At 53.0% G+C, this 12,312-nt stretch overlaps 1 protein-coding gene across 1 annotated transcript; it reads left to right on the forward strand.

Annotated features, from left to right (window-relative positions):
• The first annotated feature begins 7,021 nt into the window (after window positions 1-7,021).
• On the forward strand, window positions 7,022-9,009 carry LOC147965721 (uncharacterized). Its single transcript, XM_087530575.1, has 5 exons — window positions 7,022-7,226; window positions 7,338-7,504; window positions 7,681-7,765; window positions 7,899-8,165; window positions 8,255-9,009. Exons 1-5 carry the CDS (start codon window positions 7,022-7,024, stop codon window positions 9,007-9,009), a joined length of 1,479 nt encoding a protein of 492 aa, XP_087386701.1.
• The last annotated feature ends 3,303 nt before the right edge of the window (window positions 9,010-12,312 follow it).

Raw genomic sequence — 12,312 nt, forward strand, 5'->3', positions numbered from 1 at the left:
TCTCCCGCTAGATAGCGTGTGTATCTAGCTTCCGCCTCCGCCCTAGTGGTGTACCCTTTGTAACTGTTGCCGCTGAAACGGTGAACCTGTCTCCGACACTCCTCCCAGTCGTCGTAGACTCCGGGAACCTTACCCTTGTACACGACATACGACGACATCTCTATGCACTAGCCAAACAAAATGTTAGTAGCAATTCAGAGACAATACATAAGCAATATATAAGTATGCAACAAAAGGATCGGAAGAGAAAAACAAGACATTAATAGCACGATTCATGGTCGTACTAATAAATAGCATCTATTACATATAAGTTGAGCGACTGTCCAAACCAAAGAGACATACAAGTTCATTAAAGTTTAATTACAACATGAGCTAATCGATATTTCAGAACTACATAGCATCACTACTTTCGACTCGACTCAAGGACCGGAGCGTGGATGAAGCCGCCGTCTGTCGTGATGGTCCTGAAATCGCGGGCATTGTCAGCCTGCATTTGTAGCGTTGTTTCTATCTCACTGTTGGACGGTTGATATCTGAGGTAGAACTGCCCCGAGGTACGAAAGATCCACTGAAAGATCCACTAATAAGAAAGTGCATGCGATAGAAGAAATTAATGTTTTGAGTGGAAAGATGGATGAACTTATGAAATTATTTGCTAATAAAAGTGTTTCTTCTGATCCTAATGATATGCCTTTGTCTACTTTGATTGAGAATAATAATGAATCTATGGATGTGAATTTTGTTGGTAGGAACAATTTTGGTAACAACACGTATAGAGGAAACTTTAATCCTAGGCCGTATCCTAGTAATTCCTCTAATAATTATGGTAATTCCTACAACAATTCTTATGAAAATTTTAATAAGATGCCCTCTGATTTTGAATCTAATATTAAATAATTTATTACTTCGCAAAAGAATTTCAATGCTTTGATTGAAGAAAAATTGTTTAAGATTGATGAGTTGGCTAGGAACATTGATAGAATTTCCCTTAATGTTGATTCTTTGAAACTTAGATCTATTCCACCTAAGCATGATATCAATGAGTCTCTCAAAGCCATGAGAATTTCCATTGATGAGTGCAAAGAAAGAATCGCTAGGATGCGTTCTAAGAAAGATTCCTTTATAATAGCGTGTTCTTCTAGTTTCCATGATAATAAAGATGAAGATCTAAAAGTTATTGATGTGTCCCCTATTAAATCTTTGTTTTGCAATATTAATCTTGATAATGATGGGACTGAATATGATCCACCTTTACCTAGAAGGCGTTCCAAAAATTCGGAGTTTTTAGATCTTGATGCTAAATTTGATAAAAGTGGGATTGAAGAGATCAAAACTCTAGATACTAATGAACTACTATTTTGGATTTCAAGGGATTTAATTATGATAATTGCTCTTTGATAGATTGCATTTTATTATTTCAATCCGTGCTAAATTCTCCTCATGCTTATAGCCAAAATAAAGCTTTTACTAAACATATCGTTGATGCTTTGATGCAATCTTATGAAGAAAAACTTGAGTTTGAAGTTTCTATCCCTAGAAAACTTTATGATGAGTGGGAACCAAATATTAAAATTAAAATTAAAGATCATGAATGCTATGCTATATGTGATTTGGGTGCTAGTGTTTCCACGATTCCAAAGACTTTGTGTGATTTGTTAGGTTTTCGTGATTTTGATGATTGCTCTCTAAACTTGCACCTTGCGTATTCCACTATTAAGAAACCTATGGGAAGAATTAATGATGTTATTATTGTTGCAAATAGGAATTATGTGCTCATAGATTTTATCGTTCTTGACATAGATTGCAATCCTTCGTGTCCTATTATTCTTGGTAGACATTTCCTTAGAACGATTGGTGCAATTATTGATATGAAGGAAAGAAATATTAGATTCCAATTTACGTGAAGGAAAGGCATGGAATACTTTCCTAGAAAGAAAATTAAATTACCTTATGAATCAATTATGATAGCCACTTATGGATTGCCTACCAAAGATGGTAATAGCTAGATCTATCCTTGCTTTTTATGCCTAGCTAGGGGCGTTAAACGATAGCGCTTGTTGGGAGGCAACCCAATTTTATTTTTATTAATTGATTTTTGATACTGTTTAGTAATAAATAAATTATATAGCCTATGTTTTGGTTGTGTTTTTTGTGCTTAATTAGTTTTTGTGCCAAGTAGAACCGTTGGGAAGACTTGGGGAAAGTCTTGTTAATCCTGCTGTAAAAAACAGAAACTTTAGCGCTCACGAGAACTGCTTCCATTTTTATATGGAAAGTGATATTTAGTTAATTCTTTTTGAATATGATTAATAGATAAATTCCTCACGTCCAGCAATTTATTTTTGAATTTTTGGGGTTCCAGATCTTGCGCTAGCTACAGATCACTACAGACTGTTCTGTTTTTGACAGATTCTGTTTTTCGTGTGTTGTTTGCTTACTTTGATGAATCTATGGCTAGTAAAATAGTTTATAAACCATAGAGAAGTTGGAATACAGTAGTTTTAACACCAATATAAATAAATAATGAGTTCATTACAGTACCTTGAAGTGGTCTTTTGTTTTCTTTCGCTAACGGAGCTCACGACATTTTCTACTTTAAGTTTTGTGTTGTGAAGTTTTCAAGTTTTGGGTAAGGATTTGATGGACTATGGAACAAGGAGTGGCAAGAGCCTAATCTTGGGGATGCCCATGGCACCCCCAAGATAATATAAGGACACCTAAAAGCCAAAGCTTGGGGATGCCCCGGAAGGCATCCGCTCTTTCGTCTACTTCTATCGGTAACTTTACTTGGAGCTATATTTTTATTCACCACATGATATGTGTTTTGCTTGGAGCGTCTTGTATGATTTGAGTCTTTGATTCTTAGTTTACCACAATCATCTTTTCTGTACACACCTTTTTAGAGAGACACACATGATTTGGAAATTATTAGAATACTCTATGTGCCTCACTTATAGCTGTTGAGTTATATAATTTTGCTCTAGTGCTTCACTTATATTTTTTATAGCGCGGTGGTGGATTTGTTTTATAGAAACTATTGATCTCTCATGATTCACTTGGATTATTTTGAGAGTCTTAAATGGCATGGTAAATTGCTTAAATAATCCTATATGCTTGGTATACAAGATTAATAATAAAATTCTCTTATGAGTGTGTTGAATACTATGAGAAGCTTGATACTTGATAATTGTTTTGAGATATGGAGATGGTGATATTAGAGTCGTGCTAGTTGAGTAGTGGTGAATTTGAGAAATACTTGTGTTAAAGCTTGTGATTCCCGTAGCATGCACGTATGGTGAACCGTTATGTGATGAAGTCGGAGCATGATTTATTTATTGATTGTCTTCCTTATGAGTGGAGGTCGGGGACGAGCGATGGTCTTTTCCTACCAATCTATCCCCCTAGGAGCATGCGCGTAATACTTTGCTTTGATAACTTGTAGATTTTTGCAATAAGTATATGAGTTCTTTATGACTAATGTTGAGTCCATGGATTATTCGCACTCTCACCCTTCCACCATTGCTAGCCTCTCTAATACCGCTGTCGGGTGGTTGGTGCGACATATGCCAACGGGTGGCTTATCATTGTGGGAGCCAATAAAACATCGCCGGTGCCTAGAAACGGGATAAGGCGAAGACATGCACGCTGGCGAATCTTACCCAGCTTCAGGGCTCTCCGTGGAGATAACACCCCTACTGCTGCTCTGCGGGGTCTCCGCATGGTTACTAGATCGGCAAGAAGCTACAAGAGGCTCCTTGAGCTGTTTGGTGAAAGGATGAAGAGGGGCAAGGCTTGCCTGCTCCTCCTCTCATTGCGGTGTCTAAAAACTATCCAAAGAGAGAGCCCCCCTGCATGGGTTCCCTGGGGGTTTATATAGGCCTACCCCCCAGGGGTACAATGGTAATCCGGCTGGGCGTGGGCCCCAGCCGTCTGTGTCTATGCTGGCCGGCTTCTCCGCCGACCGATGGGCCCGCCGCCTGGCAGGCCCCGCCGGCTGCCGGCCCTCTGGTCGACAGGCCGGCCCCACCGCTCGGGAGTTTTGTCGGAGGCTGGTTACTGTTGCCTTGCCTCTGGTGACGAGGGCTTTGTCGTGGTAAGCATGGCTACAGTGTCATCGCGAGGCGGCTCATCACTGTAGCCTTACCTTGTCTTATCTCCTTAATGAGTCACCTCTTTCGAGGGAGAGAGCTGGCCGGCTATTGGGAGCCGGCCGTACCCCAGGCTGACTGCGGGAAGCCTGGACGCCTTTGGGGTCTCCCTGACTGAGGGGCCCCGCCACCCACGGGTCGTACTGATCGCTTGCCGTGGGTGACGTCACGATCAACGTGGCAACAGTGCTGCACCGGACGGGTGATGGTCACCCCGTACGACGCACTGTGGCCATGCATGCCCCGGCATTCGGGGGTGGCAGGCTTCACTGTAACCACGCCCCATCTTGTCGCCGTTATGTGGGTGCAGACTCTGAGGGCACGATCTTGGCCGCCTGCTGAGGGGCCGGCTCCTGGGAGTCGGCCTTCTCATGGCCGGCTTCTTGGAGTCGGCCTTCTCGTGGTCTTGTTTCCCAAGGATTTCAGGGCTGGGCCACCTCTGGACAGCCGGCCTGAGAGGTAGCCAGCTGGGGGAAGGCGGCCCCATGTCTTAGACGCTTGGAGGCTCAATCGGCCTATAATTTTTCTGAAGAACCAGGGGAAGCCGGCTAGGCTACCCATGGTCATTTACTCTGACAGTAGTCCCCGAAGCTGGTTGGGCTCGAAGGCAGAAAAAAGGTGAGGAGCTCAATCAGCTTCCTATCTTGAGGGGCCGGGAACTGGGAGCCGGCTTTGACTAGGCGTGCCGTCTTCTAGAGATTTCGAAGCTTGAAGGCGGGTTCCAGTGGGCGCGCGAGTCAGGCTGCGAGCTGACCGTTCGTCACCTGCGCGCCACATGGCACCCCACAGCTGGAGGGGCCTGCGAGCCCACGCGCGTGACGGGGCGCCGCCGCAGTCCGGGGCCCGCCACTACAGGGCCTCGGCCCACGCGCGGATCTTCTGCGGCCCAGATAGACTGCGCGCCTCCCAGCGGCGGTTTCCGCACGTCGTGAAGGCGCAATAATCGCGGGGCGTGGGGGAGTGGGTGCAGTTAATCCCACGCCCTGCCTCCGCGGCTTCGCGCGCTCTCCCCTGCTCTGCCCCTTCCTTCTTCTTCCTCCTCTCCGCCGCCACAGCCACCCGCCGCCGCCCGGGCTTCCCGCCAATCTCCTTGGCTTGCCGTTGCTTCGTCATAGCAGGGTCGCGCGCCTTTCTTCCGCCGCACCTTTCTCATCGCCACGCCGTTCCTATGGTGTTGTCGAGCTCCTGGGACGGCTCCAACGTCCACGATGACCACGTCGACTTCCTCCACCGGACGCGGCGGCTGCCAGGCGCGGATTTCGTGCGGGTCCGCCTTGTGCCGGAGAGGGAGATCTCGTTGGCACCGGAGGAGGACAAGCGGGTAATCTTCCGCTTGCACTGCCTGCGCGGCTTCGGCCTGCCGACGAGCGGGTTCCTCCGCTCCTTCCTCGAATTTTATCATCTCCAGCCACATCACCTTACTCCGAACGCGGTGATGCTGCTGTCGGTCTTCGTCGCCCTATGCGAGCGTTTTCTCGGCGTCCTCCCCACCCTCAAACTGTGGGGAGAATCCTTCCAGTGCAAGCTTGGCACTGTCGTCGCGGGCGTGCCCGCCCCATGTGGCGCCTTCATCCCCATGCGGAGGACGAGCGGCAACAACCCGTTTCCGCCCATCCCACTGATCCAGTCGGTGAAGCTCTAGCAGAAATCCTACTTCTACGTGAAGAACATCGCTCCCCAAGGAGACTTCGTCAATCTGCCGCCTTACGTAGCCGGCCCGCCGGGTGGTAGGCAGCCCTCATGGTCCTTCCGGGCCAGGTCGCTGTCTCAGGGTGGGGCCGCCTCCGTTGCACGGCTCCGGGTGATGATCCAGTCGGAGGGCCTGATTGGGTCTGACCTGGTGGCCGTCTTCGTGGAGCGCCGGGTGCTCCCGCTTCAGGGCCGACCTCATATGATCTGTCAGATGAGCGGCCGCTTCGACCCACGCCAGCTAAGCGCCAAGGAGATGCCTCACGCCGAGGTGTCTTACATGGTGAACTATATTTCCAACTGCAAGCTCACCGAGGAGTGGCACTACGGCAAGGTGCCGTACTCTCGCGCCAATCCTCCGCCGGTAGTAAGTTTCTCTTCTTTTCTTCTTTTGTTGTCACCGGGTTCATGGTGGCCGACTCCTGACCAGTCGGCTTGTTTTGGCAGAATCCCATACTTCCGCCGGCAACCGGTGCTGCAGGGGTGGAACGCCAGTTCCTCCCTGACCGCACGATGGACGACATTGACAACCCGGACCTGGGGCGGCCGCCATGGAAGAAGACGTCGTAGGGGAGGGCGGCGAGGCAGGCGGCTCTGGGCTCAGGGCCGCCTTCGAGGATTGGCTGGATGACGCCGAGGCCGAAGTCATTCCGCGCCGTCAGCCGGCGCCCGATCATCAAGGCGTGGGCCCATCCGCCGCGCCGGCTCCCCATGGCGGCGCGCAGAAACGCCGGGCCGCATCGACCCACTTCGGCAGCCGGCCGAAGAAGCCCAAGAGTACCGCGGCAGCGACCAAGCGGGATGAGGCGGCCGCGAAGGCGGCCCGCTTCCGTAAGGTGGTGAAGCAGCCGAAGTCAGTTTCAGTGTAGGCGTTATCGTTCTTACGCTTTTCTTTTTCTTCTTCGGTTGATATCTTTCTAAGCCTTCTTCTTGACTTATCAAACAGGGCCCCACTTTCTCATGAACGGGCCCCTACCGCCTCCGTAGTCGGACCCGCGGGAGGGTCCTCAAGCTCCTGCCATGTGGACCCCCGCGCCGATCTCCTAGAGGCGATAGAGCAAAACACGCGGGAAGCGTGGGAGGAGCGGGAGGCGGAGGAGCGGAAGGCGGCTCGGGAGGCGAGGGAGAAGTCGGCGGAGGCACGGGCCGATGCGGCTGCCAAGGCCCAGGCGGAGGCCACGGCCATGGAGGAGGAGGCGGAGGCCCAGCGAAACCAACCTCCGCTGCTCGTCATCCCCCTTCGCGCCGCGGCACCCGACATTCCGGTGCCCCCGACGGAGGAGACCAGCCGCGGCCAGCCGGCGAAGGGGAAGGAGGCGGAACCGACGCCGCCGGCTGGAACGGGCCAAGGTAACTGCCCCGACACGCCGCCTGTGCAGCCGGCCAGAGGTGAGCCGACTGTCGGGGCGGACCTTGTGGTCCTGTCGCCGTCCCGTCGGCGCGCGGAGAAGGCGACTTGAGTGCCAGATCCGCACAACGCCGCTGGCCCCGGCCAGTCAGCCCAGGACTTGGAAGCGGCTAGCGATAGCTCGTCCGGGTGGACGCCGGGCGGTGGGACGGTCGTGCTGAATGTGGCGGCGCAGGACGTCTGGAACCGGATTCAGGCCCAAGCTACCGCGCTGAAGCAGTACACCCAAGAATTTCTCACGACGCAAACGGTGATCCGGGTGAGTCCTTCCATTTTTCGTTGATTGTTCCTGATTTCTTCCATGGGGGCGCGTCAGCGCACCCACTGGGTGTAGTCCCCAAGTTCCGAGTCGGCTGCTGAGCAGGCGGCTTGGAACTTCTTGGTAGACTCTAATTGTTGTTTTGTTCTTACTTGTATCACTTATCTTGTTTGCAGGAGTACCATAACCTTCGCGCGGCTGCCTTCAACTCCCAGGCCCAGGAGTTGAATCAGAAAACCACTGATCTGACCGAGAGCCGGAGTAAGTGCTTCATCTTTTGTTTCAAGTGGGGGCGCGTCATTGCACCCACTGGGTGTAGTCTCCGAGATTCGGGCCGACTGCTGAGTAGTCGGGTCGGATCTTTTCCTGACAACTTCTTTCTTCATATCTGCAGGGGCCAATGCTGACTTGAGGAGCCAGCTGAGCAGAGCCCAGACCGCCCTTCGCGCTAAGGAGGCCGAGTGCGCCGCCCTGGCTCAAGAGCGTGACCGCCTGGCCAAGAAGCTGGCCGACCAGGAGGAGAGCCACAAGGCAGCCCTGAAGGCGGCGCAGGACAGCGAGGCCGCCCTCAAAGCCGAATATGAGACCGAGGCAGCGAACTGGGCCGAGGCCAGGCAGGCGCTGAGTCAAGCCTACAACCGGGTAGAAGATTTGATCGACGGTGAGCCGCCTTCTTCGTCGTTTCTTTGCCTGCCTCCTACTATCTAGTTCGTCTTTTGACTTTGTGCCACTGCTTTCTTCTTTGTGCAGATTACTTTCCCGGTTACTCTGCTGCCGCCACTCAAGCCATCGAGGCCTACCGCGACGCGCGACGGCAGGCGGGGGCCGAGGTTGCACCGGGTGCCAGCCGGTCGCATGAGGAGCAGCTTCTGGCACTTCAAGCCCGCCTGCAGCCAGCCCACCGTATGCTCCGCCGTCTTCAACGTGCCGGGGCGCAAGTGCTGGCCGCCCTCTGGCCCGGTGAGGTGATCCCGCGCACCCCAAGTCGGACCGCCGACTGGCTGGAAGTCACAGTCGGCCGCTTCGAGGCTTGGAAGGCGTTAGTGGCCTGGTCCGGCGCTGGGCGGGCACTGGAGTTCGTCCGAGCTTGGTATCCTGGGCTGAACTTGGACCAGCTAAGCACCTGGGGGCAGGAGGCTGATGAGGAGCTGGAGGCGGTGCAGCCGTCTATCATCCAGCGCGCCTCGGCAATCGCCATGTACACCGACACCAGCACCTTTGCTCCTGACGTGGATGACGCCAGCGTCGCTCAGCCGGAGGAGTGGTTCGGGCTAAACCCGGCCAAAGGTGAGGACTCGACGGAGGAGATTGCCTCCAGTGATGAGGGCGAAGGAGAAGAGGGAGAGGATGGTGAAGACGATGCGCCGGACGGTGAAGCGACCAGCCCGCCTCAGCCTGATCGTGCCTCTAGCAACGATGCCGAGACTCGCCAGCCGGTCACTCCTCCAGCCGGCACCGCCGACTCCAACAACCCGCCCAACTCGCCCGTCGTTTCCCTGGCTTGATCCGCCATCCTTGCTTTCCTGCTTGTTACTCTTTTGAACAATCTTTAAATTTGCGCAGTTCCACCCACTGGGGGTGTATTCAGACTATGTTGAATGCTGGCCTTTCGAAGGTCTTTTGTGTAAATATTATGCATGTGTTTGGCTTCAGTTCATGTTTGCTTTTCATCCTTTTGGCTTTTTCCTTTGCCGCCTTTCCTTAGCTGCCGCCTTCCCAGCCGGACAGCTGCTCTGCAGTCTGTGGCTGGAGAAGGATTTGGTTGTTTTGGGAAGGCAAGTACTCGAGCTTTCTTAGATTACAGCAAGGTGAACGGGAAGCCGGCCAGCCGACTGCTCTAGTAGCCGGCTGGCGGGGAGGGAGGCCGGCTCGCGTTATATAAGTTCGTTGGTCCTTAGCCATTTTTTGTGTGGGCATCCTTTCCTGCCCTTGGCTCTTGCCAGTCGGACAGTCGATTCTTCGAGCTGCGACTTTTGGCAAGAGGGGGCTTGGGTGCCGGCACACTACTGGTCTGACTGCAGGCAGAACTTTATATATAACTTAAGGCGGCGAGTCCCCGGGCCGACTGGTCAGGCCTGGTGCCAGACGAAAAGACAAATGTAGTAACATATTCATAGGCATGATACCCGTTATCCATAGATAAAAAGGGTAGTCCCCGAGTGCTCCTCGGGGGACCCTTTGTCTCGTACTTAGTACAAAAGTTAGCGTGATACATACTGCTTTTTAACTGTAGATCTTCGGAGGAGATTGGCGTTCCATGGTCGTTCCGACTCCTTGCCGGAATCATCTCTCTTGTGTGCCTTCGGCTTCTGCGCGTCGATTAGGTAGTAGGAGTCATTGCCTAGAGCTCTGCTGATGACGAAAGGGCCCTCCCAAGGGGCCGAGAGCTTGTGCTGGCCGGCTGTTCGCTGGATCAGCCGGAGCCCAAGATCGCCCTCTTGGAAGGATCTTGGCTTGACTTTTCGTCTATGGTAGCGGCGCAGACCCTGCTGATAGATGGCGGACCGGCTGAGGGCTAACATCCGGCCCTCTTCCAGTAGGTCGACGCCGTCTTCACGTGCTTCCTTGGCCTCCGCTTCCTTGTACATGGTGACCTGAGGTGAGTCGAACTCGATGTCAGTTGGAATGACCGCCTCGGCGCCATATACAGGGAAGAAAGGGGTGAAGCCGGTTGACTTGTTTGGGGTAGTGCGCAAACTCCAGAGGACGGTCGGCAGCTCGTCAAGCCAACAACCGGCCAAACGCTCCAGTGGCACGACCAATCAGGGCTTGATGCCGGAGAGGATGAGGCCGTTTGCTTGCTCGACATGGCCGTTTGACTGCGGGTGGGCGACGGATGCTAGGTCTAGCCGGATGTCGTGTGTTGCGCAGAAACATGCTAGTGCTCCCTTTGCAAAATTTGTACCATTGTCGGTGATGATGCTGTGCGGTATGCCATACCGGGTTGTGATATCTGCGACGAACGTTACGGTAGTCGGCCCATTCAGCTTCTTGATCGGCTTTGCTTCGATCCAGTTGGTAAATTTGTCCAAAACGACGAGCAGATGTGTCATGCCGCCGCGTGCCGTCTTGAATGGGCCCACCATGTCTAGCCCCCAGACGGCAAATGGCCAGGTGAGGGGGATGGTCTTGAGTGCGGAAGCCAGCAGATGTTGCTTGGAACTAAAAACTTGGCACCCTTTACAATGTTTGACTAGCTCCTTGGCGTCATCCAAAGCAGTCGGCCAGAAGAATCCATGGCGGAAAGCTTTGGCGACGAGTGATCGTGAGGCCGCATGGTGGCCGCATTCGCCTTGGTGGATGTCTTTGAGGATTGCTATGCCCTTCTCTGGCTTGACGCAGCGCTGGAAGACTCCAGTGACATTGTGCCTAACAAGCTCTCGGTTTACTATTGTGTATGCTCCGGCTCGGCGTTGAACTTGTCTTGCTGAGATTTCGTCGGTTGGTAACTCTTTGTTTATTAAGAAGTTGAGGATGGGTTGGGCCCATGATGGAGCTGTGACTTCTTCCATTGTCAGAACTGCTACTGTGACCAGGGCGGGTGGGCTGGGCGGTGAAGAGTTGGAGTCCGCCGCCGCCTGCTGCGTCGATGCAGTCCCCGGGCCAGCTGCAATAGCCCCCGGGCCGAGTTCCGAAGTCCCCGAGCCGGGTGCGACTACGGCAGTCCCCAGGCCACCTGTTGAAGTCCCCGAGCCGTCTGCTTGGTTCCCCAAGTCGGATCCGACTGCGTCGGGGTCAGGCGGCACGAAGATAGAATCAGATTCTGGAGACAGCTTGATAGACGGCTTGAGGAGGCGGTGGAGAGAAACGCTGGCTGGAATAGCTTGCCGGGTGGAGCCTACACGTGCCAGGGCATCTGCTTGCATGTTGTCGACGCGTGGTACATGAAGGAACTCGCATCCTTCAAAATATCCACTGATTTGCTGAACGAGGAAGCGGTAGCTCGCCATGTTCGCGTCCTTGGCGTCCCAGTTTCCAAATGACTGCTGGACCACCAAATCCGAGTCTCCATAGCACAGGATCTGGTGGATGCCGAGCTCCTTGGCTAGCCGGAGCCCGTGTATGAGAGCCTCGTACTCGGCCACATTGTTGGAGGCGGCAAAATGAATTTGCAATGTGTACTTGAGCTTGTCACCTTTGGGGGAGGTGAGGATGATGCCCACTCCCAAGCCGGTGTGCCTCTTGGACCCGTCGAAGTGCATCCGCCAATGAGTGGAGTCGGGGGTCGGTGGCAGGTACTGGGTTTCAGCCCAGTCGACGAGGAAGTCGGCCAGTGCTTGGGATTTAATGGCGGTGCGAGGTAGGTAGAATATCTTGTAGGGAGCCAGCTCAATGGCCCATTTTGCCACTCGGCCGGATGCATCCCGGCTGCCTATGATCTCGGCGAGCGGGGCAGTACATACGACCATGATGGGGTGCTCTTGGAAGTAGGGCTTGAGCTTCTTGGCAGCGAAGTACACACCATAGCACATCTTCTGGTAGTGTGGGTAGTTCTGCTTCGAGGTGGATAATACTTCGCTTAAATAATACACCGGCCTCTGGACCAGCTGAGCTCGGCCTTCTTCTGGGCGCTGGACCACGACGATTGTGCTGACCACCCGGTTAGTAGCGGCAATGTAAAGGAGCATGGGCTCATTTTCAGTCGGTGCCGCCAAGACAGGTGGCGTGGTCAGCATCTTCTTTAGCTCATGGAAGGCTTGGTCCGCCTGGTCGTTCCACTTGAAATGAGCAGACTTCTTCATGAGTCGGTAGAGGTCGTCGGCGGCATGCTCGTCGGGGAATTCATCTTGAACGGCCCCGACTGCCGG

This window comes from Triticum urartu, chromosome 6A, assembly GCF_056163025.1.
Source record: "Triticum urartu cultivar PI428250 chromosome 6A, HENAU_Tu73, whole genome shotgun sequence".
Lineage (NCBI taxonomy): Eukaryota > Viridiplantae > Streptophyta > Magnoliopsida > Poales > Poaceae > Triticum > Triticum urartu.

What these genes read in the sequence shown, in the direction of transcription:
- LOC147965721 (XM_087530575.1), top strand. Translation starts at nt 7,022, where the DNA reads ATGGAGGAGGAGGCGGAGGCCCAGCGAAACCAACCTCCGCTGCTCGTC. An exon ending in TGATCTGACCGAGAGCCGGA is followed by an intron (nt 7,766 to 7,898) that starts GTAAGTGCTTCA and finishes TCATATCTGCAG; the next exon opens with GGGCCAATGCTGACTTGAGG. An exon ending in GGTAGAAGATTTGATCGACG is followed by an intron (nt 8,166 to 8,254) that starts GTGAGCCGCCTT and finishes TTCTTTGTGCAG; the next exon opens with ATTACTTTCCCGGTTACTCT.